At 35.2% G+C, this 22,375-nt stretch overlaps 1 protein-coding gene across 2 annotated transcripts in view; it reads left to right on the top strand.

Annotated features, from left to right (window-relative positions):
• Positions 1 to 22,375, top strand: part of mtus2a (microtubule associated tumor suppressor candidate 2a) — a 110,823-nt gene that overhangs the window by 51,473 nt on the left and 36,975 nt on the right. For both annotated transcript variants that reach the window (XM_073830065.1, XM_073830064.1), the window contains exons 3-4: positions 60 to 327; positions 7,269 to 7,475. In XM_073830065.1, coding sequence (XP_073686166.1) covers positions 60 to 327; positions 7,269 to 7,475 — 475 coding nt within the window. The remainder of the gene's footprint in view (positions 1 to 59; positions 328 to 7,268; positions 7,476 to 22,375) is intronic.

Below are 22,375 nucleotides of genomic sequence, written 5' to 3'. Positions count from 1 at the left end.
CACTCGAACAGTTTATTTACTGCTGCTGTAACGTGTGTTAATGTTTTTTGCCAATTTAGGCAGGCAGATCTCCAGTAGCCCTTGGGTCTCCAGTGTCTGGAATTGAGGACCCTTCTGGACCTCCTATGGGAGCACAGGATACAGGGAGTCTTTTTCGTCCACCACGGGGCCTAAGACCCCAGCTTGGCGTTGGTGCTGTAAACAGGACGCCCTCTGCAGCTGCTAAGAACAGGATGGTCCTAACAGGCCAGCCGAAATCACCACTGACCCTCAGTCAACCAATGCAAGCAGTAAACCCGACCACTCAAACCCCTCAGGAACCTCAAGGTAAGATCAGTTGTTCACTTTGCATGGCTAAATGAGACTTGCAATTAAACATTTTCAGCAAGTAAAATTGAATCCTAAACCGGGGCAAGTTCAGTGAAAACCCAGGCCAGAGCATTCTGGCTGATAGAAACACCAAGGCTTCATCCTAAGGGCGGAAGTGACTCTGGAGTATTTTGACATGAATAGATTTAAATGGAAGGAAGGAAGAGGACACCATATGAAGTCTTTTCATCCCTGTCAGCTATGCATTTGTAATTGTTACAGATAAACTCATCCCAGCCGCTAGTCAGTGTAAAATACACTTTACCTCCTGGCATTCAGTTGAATATAAATAAAATTCACATTCATCTTGTGCCATGAGGGAGTTCTGTTTGAGCTTAAAAATTCCCCTCCGTTTCTAAAGCGCACTTCATTTCAACAACTTTGCCTGCCAAGGTGAAGATACGAGTTATTTCATCTTAAATCCACTACCAGCATTGCCATCATCCTCCGTGTTTTTTTCTAGAGGGCATCTGTCTATCTGCATACTGTTATCTCACTGAAAACCCATGACAGTCTCCATTAATGCATGCGGATGTGAATTTCTTGCTGTTTGGCTCTGTTTGTGATGCTTTGAAGTGAAAAGCAATTAACAGTTAATTCATGCCAATAACTATGCCTGGTCACAATTTTTAACTGTAGTTAAACATGATATGATTTTTATGGTGTAAAGATGCTGATGCTACAATAGATAAAGATACAGTTTAGTGCGTAGGCTTAAGTTTTATGCCTGAAGCGATATAAAAGATGTCAAGAGGAAGGTCAACCTCTTCTGGTGTGACCATACTTTTCCTTGTCTAGCTTGTCTGATTGCGCTTAAGTTGGAAAATCATTTCCCACTGTGGCTATCGTCCATCTCATGTTATTAGGGGCTAAGCATAGAGATGCTTAGGCACCTATGGTATCTGTTAGTTTTCTTTTTTCTTTTTTTTTCTTCTTCTACTTCTTTCTGCTCTGGGAGTCTATATCAGCACATAGAACTGCTTGCGGGAAAGTTATAAAATTTGGCACACAGATAGTAGACAGTTTCAATATTAACCATAAAAAATTTGGAGTCCCTATCTCAAACTCTCTAGCGCCACCAATAGGCCACTCAGTTTTTTGCTAATAACTTTTTAACCGTAAGGTCTAGAAGCAAAATATTTTTTTCCTCTGATTCCTTGGCTTATGACAAGTCTTACAAATACAAATGCTTAATTTAATCAAATTTAATTTCTATCAGTCAGGATTGTTCGCAAATTAAAATTTTAAAAAATTAAAAATACATTTTCGAACTCGTCCTAGACAGTTTGTCCAATTTTCATTAAAACTGGCACAGATCATATGCAGACAATGCTGGCCAAAAGGTATCAAAAGCTTTTTGATATACCAAATGGTTTTCGTAAAGTGCGTTAACGAATTTGATCAAATTTGCGAAAAAATAGACATATGGCTATATCTTCGCAATGCTTTAGCGCAGAGGCCCCCAGCCCTGCACATTTTGTATGTCTCCCTCATCTAACACACCTGATTCAACTCATCAGCTTGTTAGCAGAGACTGCAAGAATTAAATAGGGTGTCTGATAAGGGAGACATACAAAATGTGCAGGGCGGGGGGTCCTCCAGGACTGGTTTGAAAACCACTGCTTTAGCGGATTCAGACCAAACCTGGTACATGTTATACCAAGCATGACCTGAGGGCACATTACGGCACCACCTACTGGTCAAAAGATATAAAAAATTGACTTTTTTTTAATAATTTCTGACCAGTTTGACCAAAAATCATAAGATTGATTTCACTTTTCATTACAATTTCCTATGTCAGCCATTTTGAGCATGGACCATTTTAAATTTCATAGTAAAATGCTGTATTTTTTTAACACTGTAGTATATTGTTATAAATTTTATGAATCTTATAGAATTGCTTGCAGAAAAGTTATGAAATTTGGCACACGGATAGAGGACAATCTCATCATTAACCACAGTAAATGTGAAGTCTCAAACTCTTTAGCGCCACCAACAGGCCAAATTTCAAAATAACTTATGAACCAAAAGGTCTAAAAGCAAAATTCTTTTTTCTTAATTTCTATTGTCAAGATTTTTCACAATTTTGAATTTCCAGAAGAATCTACTTTTTTGAGCTTGTCCTAGATGGTATGTACAAATTTTACCAAAATTAGCTTTTTGATATACCAAACTGTTTTTGTAAAGTGTTAATGAATTCAATGAAGCTTGTGCAAAAATGGACACGAGGCTATATCTCTGCAACACTTCAGCGGATTCTGACCAAACTTGGTATGTGTTATAACAAGCATGACCTGAGGCACATAAACAGTTTCGGCACAGTGCATCAAAATATCAAATATCAAAAGATATAAAAAATTGACATTTCTGCTTATAACTTCTAACCAGTTTGGCCAAAAATCATAAGATTGGTCTTGTTAGTATCTGAATGGTATACCGAATCAAACATTTCTCTGACCAGTTTTTGCTAAAAATCATAAAATTGGTCTGGTTAGTATCAGAATGGTATACAAAATCAAACAATTCCTAATTTTCCTATGTTGGCCTTTTTTGGGGTCAGCCATTTTTGAGTTTTGTAGTAAAACAATGAAAACATTTGATTCTGGTCACTGGGCTCCATTAAAACGCTGCCTATGATCAAAATCTTCTTGGAAGTTGTCTAATGTAGTAAAGAAACTGAAGAAAAATATCAAAGAAACACTGATTGCTAATTAGGCTTTGTTAAATCTTTAGATAGCAATCACTAAAATTAGAGGTTAACATCTACTGAAACTCGCAGAGTACAATGTTTTTTATTGTATTTTCGTTGTTTCGTTGTATTTATCTTTTTTAAGGTATTTTCGTGTTTTTATTAACATGACACACAATTTAGTATTTCATTTTTCATTGATGTGGTTTATCATTGTTTCAGTCAGGGCTTGGCGAAAGTGCTCTAGTAATGTATTCATGCATTTTAACACTCAGTAAGAAATCAATGAATTCTTGAGCTGCACATCATAATAATACATTTGCATACACACACACACTCACACTTCTTATTTATTCCCAAAACAGATTGGGAAAATGGCCCCCCACTTTGGTGTTAAAGGGACAGTTCACCCAAAAATAAAAATTGTGTCAATTTCTGTTTAGAAAAATATGCAAGCTTCTCTTTTCCATACAGTAAAAGTAAGTGGGAACAGCTCTGGTTACCATTCACTTTTATTGTATGGAAAAATTAAAAATAAACACTGAAAATTCTAAATCAAAGCTATGATGAATGACTATTTTTAATGATCTGGCCAAGTCTGGAAATATTGGGAAATTGAAATGGGAAGGAATAAAGACGATTGATGGAGAAAAAAAATCAGAGCGGGAGAAAAGCAACACATTTATCTTTAATGATCACTCTCACATGGAGGAGAAGCTGCCTGCAATTTCATTAAAGACCTTGATGGCCTGGGGTTGGGGTATAGGGGGTCGATGGGGGAAGCGATGGAGCCAGGACGACTTTGATTAGAGATGAATGGATGAGAGGGTGCTTTGTTGTGTGCATTTGCTTGAGTGTTTATGTGTGTATTTTCATTTGTGAAGAATATGTCTCTGAAGCATACTGCTGACATTGCAGTCTAATAAACATCTGAGAATGCGACAGACGAAATGAGAAACCGTAGATTGTCATTTAGTATGCGCTACGCTTTGCTGCAGTCACAGCTTTTTGGGGACAGGGAAGTCGAGGTGCTTTATCTCCAAGAGCAGGAGGGGATCATTCTCTCCTTCTGCCCCAAATTACGACCTTGCGTTGGGGGAGTCTGAGAGTTCAAAGCAAGCCTTGAAGTGGGTCCCTAAATTCACCCCGCGGTAACTCTTTGCAAGTGCATATTTATGTATATTTCTGTGCGACTTCACTCTTCTTCCTGTGCTTTCTGAAATCATCATTTTTTTGATTCGACAGCAAGACAGTCTCTGTGGTACCAGCAGTACAGGTATCTGAAGACCTACAGCACAAAGAGCTGAAAGGGAAAGCAAAAGACAACAGATAGTCACATTAATCCTCATTAATTACTATATGTAAACAGCTTTTATCATGTTTACTGGTGTAATAATAAGCACATGGGGTGAGGAAAATCCATTGCACAATTCAGTTGAGGCCTTTATTAAGCACTGATATCGTAATAATTTATGCAGAGCTGGTTTTAGAGGAACCAATGGACTCTTAAATGACTGGCCTCCTGGACCAATTAAAAATGAAAGAGCTTTTGCTAGAGATCGTAAACTCATGTTAAGCACCAGACGCTGAAATAGCTCTGTATTTTTGATTAAATAAATGCAGCCTTTGTGAAGAGACTTATTTCAGAAAATTATTTAAAAGCTTTACTAAAACATGTTGTTTTTAGGCTTAAAGCAATAGTTCACCCAAAAATGAAAATTCTGTCGTTAATTACTCACCCTCATGTTTTTCCAAGCCTGTAAGACCTTCATCCATCTTCAGAATACTTCAGAAGATATTTTTGATGAAATCCGAGAGCTTTCTGACCTTGCGTAAACAGCAACGCAACTTACGCGTTCAATGCCCAGAAAGGTAGTAAGAGCATCATTTAAATAGTCCATGTGACATCAGTGGCTCAACCTTAATTTTATGAAGCTAAACAGCTTTGTTCTTCTCCGTGTTAGTCTTCGATGCACGTTCACGAGAATTCGAGTCTTGGATTTCATCAAAAATATCTTTATTTATGTTTTTAAGATGGACGAAGGTCTTACGAGTTTGGAACGACATGGGGGTGAGTAATTAATGACAGAATTTTCATTTTAATTATGCTCAAAAATTGCAAATACACCTAGAACCAGAAACCATTCACACAATTAATAAATGAATAAAATTATTACTCTTTTCAGTTTTATATTAAATACAGTCAAGTCCTGACTTTAAGTTACTTTTATTCAACCAGCAAGGTTTTTTTTGACCGGAAATGACACAGGCTTCTCCCAAAAGATAATAGGACGACGTACAAGAGGCATCATTGTGGAAAAAAAATATTTCTCAGCTTTTATTTACATTTGAACAAAAAGTGGCATGTCCAAAATTATTCATACCCTTTGCAAACTGTCACAGTCTATGGAAAAATCCAAAGTTCTATACCATTCCAAATAGTCCAAGCTGTTTCAAGCATCCTAATTACCCTGATTCATTGGGAACAGCTGTTTTAATCAACTCAACAGGTGAAAAACAGAAGCTCTCTGCTGTTGGTTTGTGGACAGTCATGGCTAAGACAAAGGAGCTCACTGAGGACCTGCGGCTGTGCATTGTGGCTGCTCACAAGTCAGGAAAGGGCTATAAGACCATATCTAAATGTTTTGAAGTTCCAGTGGCTACAGTGCAAAGTATTATTAAAAAATACAAGACGTTCCACACTGTGAAAAATCTCAGAGGACGTGGTCAGAAGCCAAAAGTGACACCTGTGAAGGCCAGGAGGATGGTGAGAAAGGTAAAAAAGAATCCAAGGATCACCACCAAGGCCATCCTGATGAATCTGGGCTCTGCTGGTGGCAACATCTCAAGGCAGACAGTCCAATGGACACTGCACACCGCTGGGTTCCACGGAGGCAGACCAAGGAGTACACCACTTCTCCAGATAAGGCACACAAAAGCCCGCTTGGCCTTTGCAAATGCTCATCTGGACAAAGAAGAAGACTTCTGGTCTTCTGTTTTATGGTCAGATGAAACAAAAATTAAAATGTTTGGCCCCAATGATGTAGCCTTCATTTGGCGTTAAAAAGGAGAAACCTTCAACCCTAAGAACACCATCCCCACTGTCAAACATGGTGGTGGGAACCTAATGTTTTTGGGTGTTTTTCAGCCGGTGGACCAGGGAACCTAATCACAGTAAACGACACCATGAAAAAGGAGCAATACATCAAAATTCTGACTTAAATCCAACTGAGAATCTGTGGAGGGAGCTAAAGATCAGGGTGATGGCAAGGAGACCCTCCAACCTGAAAGAGTTGGAGCTCATCTCTAAAGATGAATGGGCAAAAATACCAGTGGAGACATGGAAAAAGCTGGTCAGCAATTATAGGAAGTGTTTGATGGCTGTAATAGCCAATAAAGGCTTTTCTATTGATTACTGAGAAGGGTATGAATAATTTTGGACATGCCACTTTTTGTTCAAATGTAAATAAAAGATGAGTAATATTTTTTTCCACAATGATTCCTCTTGTACATTGTCTTATTATCTTCTGGGAGATGTCTGTGTCATTTCTAATCAAAAAAAAAAACTTGCTGGTTGAATAAAAGTAACTTTAAGGGATATAAATAATCAGGGGGTATAAACTTCAGGGGTATAAATAATTTCAGGCTTGACTGTATTTTCATGCTCATATAGGAACTTTATGAGCCATCTAAGATGATATGTTTTGGCAAACGTTTTGTATTAAATTAGACTCCCTGAGTGGATGAGAAATGTGACTCATTGCTCTTCTCCATGTGAATACTACAGTGGTATAGATGTTGATGAATGGCCTCAACATGCTGTTATCAGCGGAGGCAGACAGTCGCCAACCTCTTTATGATTCTTTCAGGTTTTTAAAGCGATCTTTACAGTACCTTGCACCAGAGAAAGGTCGTAAAACACCAGTTTCTCTTTTCTATCCTGCTGTGAGTCTCTTTTAGGCCTGTCTGCTTAGAAATAGTTCATTTCAGGACACAACATTCACTTCCTTTCTATGTATTCCATCTGTTTCTCAATTGAATCAGTCATGTGATCATGTATGGCTCATTTTGTCACAGCAGTATTACACGAATATGTTATGCATAGTTGACCTCCATATTGACATATACTAGAAAAGCAATATGTGACTTTTATAATTTTTGTTTTAATCAAGATAGTTTGAATACTAATCAAAGTCTTCTTTACCCTCAGATCAGAGAAAGCCAGTGGCGACTGGGTTAGCTGCTAAATCCCTCCTGCCGAAGCCAGCTCAGTCTGGTCTGCGTCCTCCCGGTTACTCACGCCTTCCACCAGCTCGTCTGGCCGCCTTTGGGTTTGTTCGAAGCTCTAGCGTTTCCTCCGTGTCAAGCAACCACTCGACCGACAGCACACGGAGTGACCCCTGCCGACCCGCCTACCGTAAGTTACTGAAACACAAACACAAATGCATTCAGATTAATAAATGTAGAATTAAATGTACAATGGGGACTGAAAGTCTGTGAACAAACTGAAAAGCAAAGTCATATTTTGACATATTTGTACCACCTAAAATATGTGTTTTCTAAGGAAGCCCGTTTCCGCCACTGTATAAACAATTTAAAAAGGTTATTGCGACTTTTTATCTTACAATTATGAGTTTATATGATGCAATTCTGAGAAAAAAGTCAGAATTGCGTCATATAAACTCAAATTGCGAGATATGAAGTCTTTTTACGAAATCTCGCAAAAGCAAGTTTGAATATCACAATTCTGACTTTTTTTCTCACAATTGTAATATTGCGGGATATAAACGTATAATTCTCACTTTTTTCTTGCAAATCAAAGTTTTTATCTTGCAATTCTGATTTTTTTCTCATAATTACCAGTTTCTAACCTTTTTTCTCTCAATTCTGACTTTTTTTCTCACAATTGTAAGACTGTAAAATTGCGAGATATAAACGTACAATTCTCACTTATTTCTTGCAAATCCAAGTTTTTATCTCACAATTATGACTTATATCTTATGTTGCAAGCTGATATCTCGCAATTCTGTCTGTTTTTCTCATAGTTGTAAGTTTATATCTCATAATTCAGGCTTTTTTAATCGTACTTGCGAATTGAAATCTCACAATTCTGAATTTTTTTCTTAATTTCAAATTGATATTTTGCAATTCTGACTTTTCTCACAATTCTGAAATTTTTCTCATAATTGCGCGTTGATATCTCGCAATTCTGACTTTTTTCTCGCACATGCGAGTTTGTATCTCACAAATCTAACTTTTTTCTTGATATTCTGACTTTGTTTCTCAGAATTGTGATATAAACTTGCAACTGTGAGAAAAAAGCTGAATTACGAGATATAAAATCACAATTCTGACTTTTTTACTCAGAATTTTTGGCAATTCTCACTTTTTTCTCGCAATGGCAAGTTGATATCTCAAAATTCTGACCTTTTATCTCACAATTCTGACTTTTTTTGTCCTGCAATTGCGAGTTGATATTTTGCAATTCTGACTTTTTCTCTAGCAATTCTGACTTTTTTTTCTCAAAACTGAAAAAAGTCAGAATTGCGAGATATAAAGTCACAGTTCTGACTTTTTTCCCAGAATTGCATGAGATAAACTTGCAATTCTGACTTTTTTTTTTTTGCAAATTTGAGTTTGTATCTCAATTTTTTTTTATTTTTTTTTGCAATTGTGAGCAAATATCTCACAATTCTAACTTTTTTCTCGCAATTGTAAGATATATAATTGTAAGTTGATTTCTCGTAATTCAGGATTTTTTTTGCGTATTTGCAAGTTGATATCTCAAAATTCTGAAATTTTTCTTTAATTGCCAATTGATATTTTGCAATTCTGACTTTTCTCACAATTATGACTTCATTCTCACACATGTGAGTTTGTATCTCACAAATCTAACTTTTTTCTTGTAATTCGGTAGCCTGGGTGTCCCCATACTGCCTTGCGCAGCGCGATTTTATTCACGCTTCTAGTCAGTCTGGAAACCATGGACCTAATTTTCACCTAAGATAGGGAACCAATCACAGAACGGGGAGGGAGCAGCAAGACGATGACGCCTTCTATGCGACTCACCGAAGGATCCAGCATGGCAGCAGACGCAAAGTTATCTTTCGTGTCTGTCACTGGACGCGAGCGGCGCGACCCGACGCGACAAATGACATTAGAACGCAAGTTTATTTTGAAAAAAGAGCAACTTTTGGCGTTCGCTCTACATACGTCATCCGGTATAATTGAAACGATTGGCTATGAGCTACGCACAGCGCATTTGATAGACATTCGTATCGCCCAATAAACGGCTCTGGGCATTCGTAAACCACGCCTCAAATACGAGAAAATGAACATGTGGTTCCCAGACCACGAATCATGACGAAGTCATAACGTGGTCTGGTGATAGCCAGGCTAGTAATTCGGACTTTTTTCCTCAGAATTGCGTGATATAAAATCCTAATTCTGACTTTTTTCTTACAAATGCAAATCTGTATTACACAATACTGACTTTTTTTCTCACAATGGTGAGTTGATATCTCAAAATTCTGACCTTTTTTCTCACAATTCTGACTTTTTCCCTCAATTGCGAGTTGATATTTTGCAATTCTGACTTTTTCTCTTGCAATTCTGACTTTTTTTTTTTCTCAAAATTGAAAAAAAGTCAGAATTGCACGATAAAAAGTCACAATTCTGACTTTTTTTTCTGCAATTCTGACTTTTCTTGCAATTGCAAGTTTATATCTCACTATTCTGCCTTTTTTTCAGAATTGTGAGATATAGCCTTGCAATTGCGAGTTGTAAAGTCCAATTTTTAGGGGGAAAAATATGTTCTCAAAATCGCGAGTCGAAATCTCACAATTGCGTGTTATAAAGTCAAAATTGCAAGATATAAAATTGCAATTCTAAGAAAAATTCTAAGAAGAATTGTGAGTTTATATTTTGCAATTCTGACTTAATAATGTGCAATTGCGAGTTTATATCATGCAATTCTGACCATTTCTCAGAATTGCGAGTTTATATCTCATTTGTGACCCTGGACCACAAAACCAGTCATAAGTGTAAATATTTTTTGAAATTGAGATTCTTATGTCATCTGAAAGCTGAGTAAATAAGCTTTCCATTGATATATTGTTTGTTAAAATAGGACAATGTTTCTCTGAGATACAACTATTTGAAAACCTGGAATCTGAGGGTGCAAAAAAATCTAAATATTGAGAAAATCGCCTTAAAAGTTGTCCAAATGAAGTTCTTAGCAATGCATATTACTAATAAAAAATCAAGTTTTTATATATTTATGGTAGAAAATTTACAAAATATCTTCATGGAACATGATCTTTACTTAATATCCTAATGATTTTTGGGCATTTTTAATGGCATAAAAGAAAAATCGATAATTTTGACCCATACAATATATTTTTGGCTATTGCTACAAATATACCCGTGCTACTTAAGACTGGTTTTGTGGTCCAGGGTCACATTTATGAGAGAAAAAAAATCACAATTGCAAGATGTAAACTTGCAATTGTAAAAAAAAAAAAAAAAGATGGAACTGTGAGATAAAAAGTTAACTTTTTCACTTTTTTATTCAGAAACAGACTTCCATAGTTTTCTATTTAAATATATTCTAAAATATAATTTATTTCTGTGATGGCAAAGCTACATTTTCAGCATTATTACTGCAGTCTTCAGTGTCACATGGTCATTCAGAAATCATTCTAATGTGCTGATCTTTTTTTAACATCTTTTTTTAAGATTCTTTGATGAATAGAGAGTTTAATTCAAAATAGAAATCTTGTAACATTGAAAATGTGCTTTTCTGTCACTTTTATTCAATTTAATGGATGCTCGCTGAATAAAAGTATACATTTCTTAAAAAAACCTTAATGACCCCAAACTTTTGAACACTAGTGTATACAAATTGTTGACATTGACTATGTGAAAGCCTTTGTACAGAAGGTCAGTTGTCATTGAAGCAAAAGGCATTATGATATTTATGAAAATATTTCATTGAAACTTTTCACACTAATTGTTGTCCTAAAAAAAGTGCTTTTGAACCACTAAACGTCTTTACACACTACAATTTAATATACAATCTAAAGTGTTTGTAACTGAGTGCATTGTTATGCAAGATCCCTGAAGTACAGTTTACATAAAAGGGAAATGCTCTACTTTTTAGAGTTAATTATAATGCAATTTGCATCATTTTATTAACTCCGCCTACAAGCTGTGTGCAAGTCCCCTTTCATTAATATTTTCTGCTCATAAATGCTTTTCTCTAACATGGAATCATGTGATATTCAGCACAATAGATGAAAAGCACTGAAAAAGTCTAATATTTTTGTTTTTTCCCCCCCAAAATCAGACTTTTTTTTAGTTGGCCTGTGCTTTAGGTCACGAAAGAAACTTTGTGTTTGATCCGAGTGGGCTTCTTTCATAACTAGCTCTGTGAGTCAACACGAATAATCCTCAGTATGATCAGAGCCGCTCAGTTCTGCTGAAGTAGATTCTAGTCTGCTCTTAGAGGGGGCCGTCTTTGAAAATCGGCATCTGCGTGCGCCGCATGTGTTTTTAATGCGACCTACATAAGTGATGTTGGCCGGTCTTCTCCTGGTAACAGTTGACGTGGCTCCAGATTCAGGCATCCGGAGTTACATGCGTCACTGGATGAGTTATGTCATCAAGTCTTTTTATCCTGAAATCACTTGGGAAGAGGAGTCCCTCGCCGTTCACAGCCCTGTATGTATGGAGCAAACAGATGCATGAGAGTGAAGGAGTCGGTGTGCCGTGTTCTGTGTGTTACAGTGGCCCCAAAAACTATTTTGTATACATTCTTTTAATAAACGTACATTTTAAAGGATAGCACACTTCTGAAGTTTAAGAGATATTGGTAGCACTTATTTTACAATGTTCTTGTTACACTTTGCATGTACTTATAGTCATAACAGTATATTATACATAATTGCAAAAAAACTAACTGCAAATCAAACCTAATCCTAACCCTAGAATAAGTACATGTTAATCAACATTACTTATATTACTAATACAATATTACTAATATTATAATTAATTGTATATTTACACTGCATCAAGTGGAACCAAAATGGCTTACATAATCAGTTAAAAAAAGGATTTTTTTATATTAAGGAAAAGGTTATTTTTTTCTGAGAAAAGATAATATGTATGCAGATAAGTATTCTTTTACATTTTAATACACTTTAATATTATAGTATTTATTAATCATTTGAACATTGATCTTTGAATTTTTATTTCAGTTATAGTTCAAGTAAGTTTATTACTTAAACTTATTTATTTCATTCAAGACAACAAGATCAGTTTGTGTTATTATACATTTTCTTAGTATTTTCATGTTTTAGTAATTTTACACAAAGTGCTTTTTCTCATTTTTATTAGTTTTTATTTGAATATTTCTATCGATCTTTGATTTAGTTTTAGTTTTAGTTTAGGTCATTTTTGTACTTTAACTTATTTCAGACAAGACAACAAGATCAGTGTGTGTTCATTTAAATTTTCCAAGTATTTTCATGTTTTAGTAATTTTACACAAAGTGCTTTTTCTCATTTTTATTAGTTTTTATTTGAATATTTCTATCGATCTTTGATTTAGTTTTAGTTTTAGTTTAGGTCATTTTTGTACTTTAACTTATTTCAGACAAGACAACAAGTTCAGTGTGTGTTCATTTAAATTTTCCAAGTATTTTCATGTTTTAGTAATTTTACACAAAGTGCTTTTTCTCATTTTTATTAGTTTTTATTTTAATATTTCTATCGATCTTTGATTTAGTTTTAGTTTTAGTTTTAGTTTAGGTCATTTTTGTACTTTAACTTATTTCATTCAAGACAACAAGATCAGTTTGTGTTATTATACATTTTCTTAGTATTTTCATGTTTTAGTAATTTTACACAAAGTGCTTTTTCTCATTTTTATTAGTTTTTATTTGAATATTTCTATCAGTCTTTGATTTATTTTTATTTCAGTTTTAGTTTGTCATTTTAGTACTTAAACTTATTTATTTCTGCCAAGACAACAAGATCAGTGTGTGTTAATTAAACATTTCTTAGTATTTTATCATCATTTTACATAAAGTGATTTTATTATTTTTATTAGTTTTTGTGTTTTAAAATATTTCTATTTTTCTTTGATTTGTTTCAGTTTGGGTAATTTTAGTACTTAAACTTATTTATTTCAGCCAAGACAACAAGATCAGTGTGTGTTCATTTAAATTTATTTAGTATTTTAATGTTTTATAATTTTACATAAAGTGATTTTAGCATTTATATATATATATATATATATATATATATATATATATATATATATATATATATATATATATATACACACATTAATTTTTATTGTTTTTTTTGTTGTTGTTGTTTTTTTATATTTCTATTTATCTTTGATTTATTTTTTACTTTGCTTTTAATTTAAGTTTTAGGTCAGTGCTTAAACTTACTTATTTAACATTTTTTAATACATTTAATAGATTCGGTTTTAGTTTTAGTTAACAATAACAACACCGATGCATGTACCGCTTAATTTGGTATACTGTTAGCTAAAGCACACCATGCAGACATTACTAAGTGTCAAAATAATTTTAGGGCCACTTCATATATAATATAGTCTGTTATTATAGAACTCATTATGGAAATTTCCAAAGCCAAGCTCATTATTCTCCGTTAAAATTAGGGCTGTGTTTCACTCAGTGTACATATATTCAGTACAACTGTGCGATCCATACATGCAAACGCATGTACGTATGAAATCTATTTATAGCCATGTATTTTCACAATCCTTCCACACGATTTAATATGTAAGTCAGAGGTGCAAATGAGTGTTTCTCTCTCTCACGCTCTGAAGTGTTGAATGTGCTACAGGGCTGATTGCAGATCTGATGGTGTTTCGACTGCATATTGACTGTCTGGAGGCCTGGACCCAATACAAACAACAAGCAGTCAAACACTAGATAAAATGATTAGCTGATTAAACGATCAGCTTTAGCTGTGACTAAGAATGTGACTATTGTTAGCAGATATTAATGATCTTTGGGTGTGTAAATAGCACTGTGGAGTACTGTAACACAAGTGTATGAATTTTATGAAGAGCCTTTCCCCCCTGTGTCATGACCACCTGTCCGCTTAGGTAAACAAGGGCATTTGCAGGACGTACGTCTATATGTTACCAGTGCAATGACCGACTGTTGCTTTAGGCTCGGTGTTGAATCAGTGTGACATATTGACTTAGGATTCTTGTAGATACCAGAGACCTCCCTGCGGGACCGGACGTCACAGACAGTTGATCGATTTCTCAGGTCTGACTGATTGAGGCTAGTCCACTTGTAATTGGCTGAATTGGAGAGTGTAAATGATGGCGGCAAATGCAACTGGACTTGTTAAGCTGTCATTAGTGTTTGAGCTTCTGGATAGGTAGAGCGGCAAGTCAATATTTGGCTCTTATTTTCATCCTTGTGTAGAGGCAGCAGAGTAATTGGTTATGTTTAAGAGATGAGATCTGCCACATGGACTTTGTTAGTCTCATGTCATGGCTTGATGTTCTCTGAAATAATGGAGGAAACTCTTAAAGGGATAGTCGAGCCAAAAAACAAACTAACATAGAATTTGTTTTTTCTAGTCGGTTTATGTCATCCCAAATCGGTTTGACTTACTTTCTCACATTGAGAGGAATAATAGATATTAGATGGAGTGTTAAAGGAAATCCAAAAATGAAAATTCTGTCATTAATTACTCACTCTCATGTCGTTCCAAACCTAAGACAAATTTGGATATTTATTGATGAAATCTGAGAGCTGGCTGACCCTGCATAGACACTAATGCAACTGACACGTTCAAGGACCAAAAAGGTAGTAAGGACACAGATAAAATAGTCCATGTGACATCAGTGGTTCAACCATAATGTTATGAAGCTACGAGAATACTTTTTTTCTGCACAAATAAAACAAAATAGCGACTTTATTCAACAATTTCTTCTATTCCATGTCGGTCATCAATGTGCATTCACAAGAGTAAGAGCGTTGTGGTACTGCATCGAAAACTGATAGGGAAGAAAAGAAATTGTTGAATAAAGGCGTTATTTTGAGGGGTTTTGTTTCATACGAAAAGTTTTCTCATAGCTTCATAACATTACAGTTACCACTGATGTCACATGGACTATTTTAATGATGTCTTTACTATCTTTCTTAGTCTTGGAATGTCGGAAAGCTCTCGGATTTCATCAAAAATATTTTAATTTGTGATCCGAAGATGAACAAAGGTCTTACAGGTTTGGAACGACATGAGGGTGAGTAATTAATGACAGAATTTTCATTTTTGGGTCAACTATTCCTTCAGTGGAGCTCTTTTCCATACAATGAAAGTGAATAGAGACTGGGACTGTTGAGCTCTTTTTGATTTTGCTAATATTTATTTTGAAGAAAGATGGACATGTATAGTGATGAAAGCCAAAATATTCAATGTCATTAAATGTTTACGGAGTAATCCACTAATTTGTTGAGGGAGGTCAAAACGGCAATTTCCACCTTAGATTCAAGTTACAGGGGGGTAAAAATGACTGCAGAAATATGGCAGCATCATTATCTTATTTTTACACAGAGATGGTAGTTCTATTAGTAAAATCTGTTGACTTTAGCAATCTTTGTTGCATTATGTGCCAATGGTGACCATTCAAAAATGGGGAAACAGCACTTTTCAAGTTTTCTCCAAAGTTTGCATGCCTGTAACTCAAGATGTATTAAAGATATCTTAATGCTCTTTTAGATATTAGGTCTTGACAAACTTTCCTTTTGGCATCTTCATTTTTAATGCCCCATGAGATTCGCTTACAGAGATATTAAAATTTTAATATGACTCCAGGAGTAAAACGTTAAAACGTCAATGTCAAAAAGCCAAATGTGGGTCAGTTTGAAAAAAATATGATACTACTTCTTCTTCTTTTTTTTACTTTTTTTTCCTTTTTTTTAAAGGAATGTCTGAAGAACAAATAATGTTAAAACTGGAGATTTACCTTGTTACATTTTTGTCAAGACAACTGCATTGAACAAACCAAACTGAGTGCCAGTAATATTCTTTTTCCAAAGTTTGTGTGCCTAAAACTCAAGAAGTATTAAAGGTATCACAATACGATTTTAGATTCTAGTTCTTCATAAACCTTTCTTTTAGAATCTTAATTTTCAAGGCCCTACATCGTTCATTCCCAACATCTAAAAGAGTATCAAATATCTTCTTGAGTTACAGGCATGCAAATGGAAGAAAAACTTATATATGGTTTGTTATTGTTAGGACAATATTTGGCTGAGATACAACTATTTAAAAATCTGGAATCTGAGGGTGCAAAAAAAATCTAAATGTTGAGAAAATTGCCTTTAAAGTTGTCCAAATAGTAATACTAATATTACTAATCAAAAATTAAGTTTTGATATATTTATGGTAGGAAATATCTTCATGGAACAGTAAAAACAGTGCAATGTTCATTTTTAAATAAAGTATTTTTTTATTTCTAAAGTATTTCCCTAAGCTCTAAACAGATTTTGCTGTGGAACCAAATAAAGCAACAATCAATTGATAATTATACACATCCATCTCTTTTTGTCTATCTTTGTCTCTGACTTTGTCCTCTTTGTATCAGTTGGGAGCGAATAGCTAATAGCAGGCTTATATTAGCCACTGCTCTGAAAGGCAACACTCCGTTTGAAGCTGTTGGCTTCTGACTGTGAGCTTCTGAGAAACCCAGCATTGTCTGACCTTAACAGAATCCCAGACAGAGTTTCTATAGATAGAGAGATCACAGTCCCACCTTTACTCTCAGAGAGCGCAATAAAACATGCAGTTTTCAGCTATTTCAAATATCACATTTCTTATCCGTCTCTCCGTCTGGGGCAACATATCCTTCTTTATCCTTTCTTATTTTTCTTATCTGTCTGTGTGTAATTTATCTTTGGAGATTGCTAAGTGTCAGTTTGTTGGTGTGAGCTCCCAGCTTGCATGCAGGATTGATGGATGCGATCTCATGCCGCAGCCTGTCGGGATTATGCCAAAAACTCTTAATTCTTTCTTTTTCTTCTTCATCTCAGTCTCAGTTTATTGTCTGAAGGGGGTTTCTTCAGTGACAGTCGCTCCTTGAACACGACTCATCCTCTGGTCTCCGGGATATTTCAGATCTCCCCGAGTTAGAACAGTCTGAAAGTCGCAAGTTTGAAGTTGTTCTAGTTAAGATGCTTGTAAAAAATGCATTTCATACAGCGCGCAGTAACACTTTTAACTTGAGGCACACTAACAAGCTCCAACATTTCAGATGTGACCTTTCCCGCAACAGCAAAAGTACAAGGAGGAGATTACAGACACAGTCACATATAGTATATACATGCCTACACTATAACGCAAAGACAATGACCTTCAGCCAGGGTGATGCTGCTTGTATTGATTTTCATTTGTATGATCTTGTCCTTCTTAGATGTGGTGTATTTGTGTCTGGACTTCCAAGACTCTTTCTGTAACGATATTGATCTCATAGACTGCCATTGTTTTCATAGAAAGGGTTCAGAGCCTGTTCTAGTGTACTATACACTAAATTCGTGCAACTTTTAATAGTGATACTGATGTTTTTCTTCATACTTCCAAGAATGAGAACTTTGATCGTGATACAGATTTCATGTTCAAGCTGAAGAAACATCTTGAACCAGCAAGTAATCTTGAGCTGGTTTATGTAGGGTTTTTCAGCTAGGCTGAACCTGTTTATAGATCCCTTTTATGCAAGTGCATGTGTGCTCGAGGTCAGTTATAAAACATCTAGCTCCCACCTGGACAGGTATTAATCTGAGAACAATCTCTGAGGAGAACATGTGTGAATATTGTCTGAGATCAGCATTGTGTTCTGCATTTGGGAACTTGCACCACTTACACAGCTGTTGACAAAAGAGAGAGGAGAAAGTGAGAGGAAGAATGTGTTGAAGTGAATATACTTGGTTTTATAGTGGAATGTCTAGTGTGTCTAGTGTGCTTGGATTGGTAAGTAATACACACTGCCTAGTCACTGACTGCTGAACTACTACCAGGTACACTAGTTTTGTAAGGATAGGACAATATTTGGCTGAGATACAACTATTTAAAAATCTGGAATCTGAGGGTGCAAATAAAATCGAAATATTGAGAAAATTGCCTTTAAAGGTGTTCAAATGAAGTCCTTAGCAATGCATATTACTAATCAAAAATTACGTTTTTTATATATTTATAGTAGGAAATGCACAAAATATCTTCATGGAACATGATCTTTACTTAATATCCTAATGATTTTTGCCATAAAAGAAAAAAAATATAATTTTGATCCATACAATGTATTTTTGGCTATTGCTACAAAAATACCTGTGCTGCTTAAGACTGGTTTTGTGGTCCAGTGTCACATTTATTAATTGATAAGAGACTACCTATTCTAGTTTTGAGGTAGAGTATTAATTGTAGTAATTATGTAGAACGTTACATGTATCAATGTTCATTTTGTAGTGCATATCACCATTTGCACACTACATAATATTGGCTCCATCTCAGTTTGCATACTCATACTATCCATGGTTATTACAGTAAAACTAGAAGTATATATAAAAAAAAACATTTTGTTACTTGGAATAAAAATATAAAAAGCTTAAATTTATTTTACTTCAGCTAGCTGCCAAAATAAAATTTCTCATTTCCATTGGTAAATGGCTAAAATAACTAAAACTGAAGGGTAAAAACTCTAGAGAAAATAATTTAAACTTAAACTAAAATGAAAAAATATAAAAATAAAAACTAATTCAAATTGTTAATAAAAACATTCACAGCGATGCCATAGAAGTGCCATTTTTGGTTCCACAATGTACTATTCAGTCCAAGGTTCCTTAAAAAAACATCTCTTTCTTACCTTTTTATAATCTGAAGAACCTTCTTTTGCCACAAATAACCTTTTGTAAAACAGAAAAGGTTCTTCAGATGTTAAGATTTTTTTATGGAACCATTTAGACAAAAAAGGTTCTTCTATGGCATCGTGAAGCACCTTTATTTTTAAAAATGTAGTGTATAAATGATAAAATACTATTACAGTTGTTTTAGTATTATTTACAGTATTTATTAATATTTTATATTAGGTTTTATTTTTATATTTTCAAGTTTAGTAATTTAGTCATTTTTATTAGCTTTTTATTAAAATCCATGTATGTAGTCTATGTATGTTTAAATAATTTATTTTCGATTTGATTTGTTTTCGGTAATTTTAATACTTGAACTGAAACTCATTTATTTCAGTCAGTTGCAAAGGCAGAATTTCTTACGTTTTATTATCTAATATTTAGATTTTCTTTATTCAGCTTTATTAAAATTACAGAAAGTTATTTTATAATACTTTTTGTTTTAGTTAAAAATTACTGGTGGTAGTAAATCAGTGTTATAGATTAGAACAAGCAATACTTCAAAAAAAAGTATGTATTATAAAAGTAAAATATCCAAGCACCATTTGCATACAATTTTTTAAAGAGGTCATGACATGGATTATTTTATTATTTTGATATGTTCCTTGAGGTTTACTTATAATGTTAATAAAGTTTTTTTTGCACAAAAAAAAAAAGAAAAATTGGAAAAAATAATTATTTTCAACACTCTATCTAAAACGACCTGTTTTTAAGGGGTGTGTGCATAGGAAACAGTATCAACGCCCCTCGCTATTGCATGTAAGTGTTAGAGCTTCATCTTTCAACAAATGTTTCTTTGTGAACTCTCCATGACACCGTGCCTCGTTTACAAAACAAAATGCTCTGATCAATCCTCGGACATGCACCGGGATGCCATTAAAAATAAACTATCCACTTGTTCCTTACGCTGGGATCCTTGATAGCTGTACAAAGACTCCATTTGTCCTACTGACGACAGATTTAAGCTTGTGGACTGTGTGAGAAAGTGAACTCGCATCTGTATACTGTATACAGTATAGACAAAATACCGGCAGATTGTAATTTCTATTTGCTTCTGATGCAACGTGACACTTACATTCAGCGTATTCAAGTGATCAGGCATTAAAGGTTGTATCAGCGATTTCAAGCCTGAAACATAAAGTGTCAAATTCAGCTGACCTTTCTTCACGATCCGCTTGCTGCCTGCCCCATAAATCGACTGTAAAAGAAACGCATCTCTCTGGTCAGCCTAGGGTCCGAGATATGCCAAAAAAACAATCGGTGCTATCAACTATTCCACAGAAAAACAAACAGTGTTCCAACCAATCACCGTCAGGGGTTTGGTGTTGTGGACTTTCGCTCCGCCTCCCTCACATCCCTGCACCAGTAGGAAACATTTGCTGATACAACCTTTAAGCTACTGAACACCAGTGGGCGGGGCCTATGGTGAGAATAAAATAAGATATTAGTCGATGCTTTGCTCTGGAGGCAGTGTTTATGCAAATGTTTGTGCCTGTGTCACCTGGCACTTCAGATCCAAACAAGCTATTTTTGGAGCTTGATTAAATAAATAAATAAATAAATAAATAAATAAATAAATAACCTCTTATATGCCAAAAGATCAAGGCAAATTTGATTTCTCCTGTCATGGCCCCTGTCGTGTACTATTATTTTTACTAACACATTATATCTCATATGTCTCATAATTTAATACATAGTATTTAATTAAAACACACTTCTAGTTCACAACCTATTGTTCCACATTGTAGTACACACTATCTAGTGCACACTACACTGTGTAGTCTGTAAGGAAAACACAGGGAAGAACAGAAAGAGTTGAAAATGTGAGAAAAGGGACTGAGAATAGGAAGTGAGGAGAGGTGAAGAGGGGGGGAGGTGTGAGAGCACAGATGCCATCGCTCCAGCCCATCTCTGACTCACGCACACTGCTGAGAACAGATGGTTCCTCACACAAACGCACCACAGCAAACATGCACACTTACACACACAGGAACATTCTCACACACTGAAGTATACACTGTTTCACTACAGGTTTGTTGCGTCTTTGTCTTATTGGTATGTGTAGTGAGTGTACTTCTAAATCTCGCATCTCTGTGGCTGTCAGATTTCACGTTGGGCAGTCTGTGCTCTGGGTACTGCTGACTCACACACTCACCAAACCGCTGAGCTCTGGATGATCCTGCTGCGCAGAGAGATGCTAATGAACTTTTTCTCTATTTTTATCCATATGGGCTTGTCTGTATCCTCTTGTTTTCACATTACGCAGCTGTGCTGTATAAAGACGAGCTTAGATAGGTCAGGTTCTGATGTATGCGGCCTTGAACTAGCTACTAAGTATTAATTTATTAATGACCAAGTGATGATTTTGTATGGCAGTATTACATGTAACTGCCTGCATTAGCGCATTAGCACTGACCTGCGAGCTCCTCTTTGCTAAACTCACATGAGCTTGATAATGTTGTTCTGATTACCTCACGTCTTAATCCCATTCTGTGTATTTCCCTAAAAGCTTTTATGGGATTTTTTTTTCTGTGGATGAAGAGTCAGACTAGGCTTTTCTTCCTCAAAATCCCAAGCTATCTCCAGTTCTCTGTTTCAGCCAGCTTCCGTTTCCGTTATCCCTCTTAAGCCTCCCACAGAGAGAGCAAGAGAGAGTGTGTTTCTCAGAGCTCTGCTAGGCCTGTTTAGTGCTGTATCTTCTGCTATTCCAGTCTCTCCATTTTGACTCTTTTTCTTAATTAAATACATTAACCTTCAATAGTGTGTATTGTAGCTTCGTGCATGTTACATTATCTTGCCTTGTCTTGTGAACACTATGCTGCCTCGTGCACACTACCTTTTGTTTATTAAGTCTGTATTATGTAGAGCACACTACCTAATATGCTTGTATTTTAGTTCTTGCAAGGTACTACACTACTTCGTCCATGTTATGTCATTTACTGTGTGCACACTACCAGGTGTACTAGTACTTGTAATTCACTATTAAGTGCACACTACATAATGTGGTACATTTTTAAATGCAAACGTGAACACTATAATACCAAGTGCACACTATACTACCTAGTGCAAACTACATTGTGTGTAGAGCATAGAACAATTGACTACCTAGTGAACACTACACTACCTAGTGCACACAAAAATTTATGTATTAATACTGTATTATATGCATGTGCACATTTAATAATTTCCTATGTGCACACTTAGTGCACAATATTTAGTGCACACTTTATAATTTCCTGTGTGCGCACTTCCCAGTTTACTAGTACTTGTAATACACTACCTAGTGCACACTACATTGTGTGTATTAATACCGTACTATGCAGAGCACAGTATGTAATATGCTAGTTTTAGTGCACAATACT

This window comes from Garra rufa, chromosome 23 (assembly GCF_049309525.1).
Source record: "Garra rufa chromosome 23, GarRuf1.0, whole genome shotgun sequence".
NCBI lineage: Eukaryota > Metazoa > Chordata > Actinopteri > Cypriniformes > Cyprinidae > Garra > Garra rufa.
The sequence above is the reverse complement of the archived record's forward strand: the minus strand, read 5'-3'. Positions and strand labels throughout refer to the sequence as shown.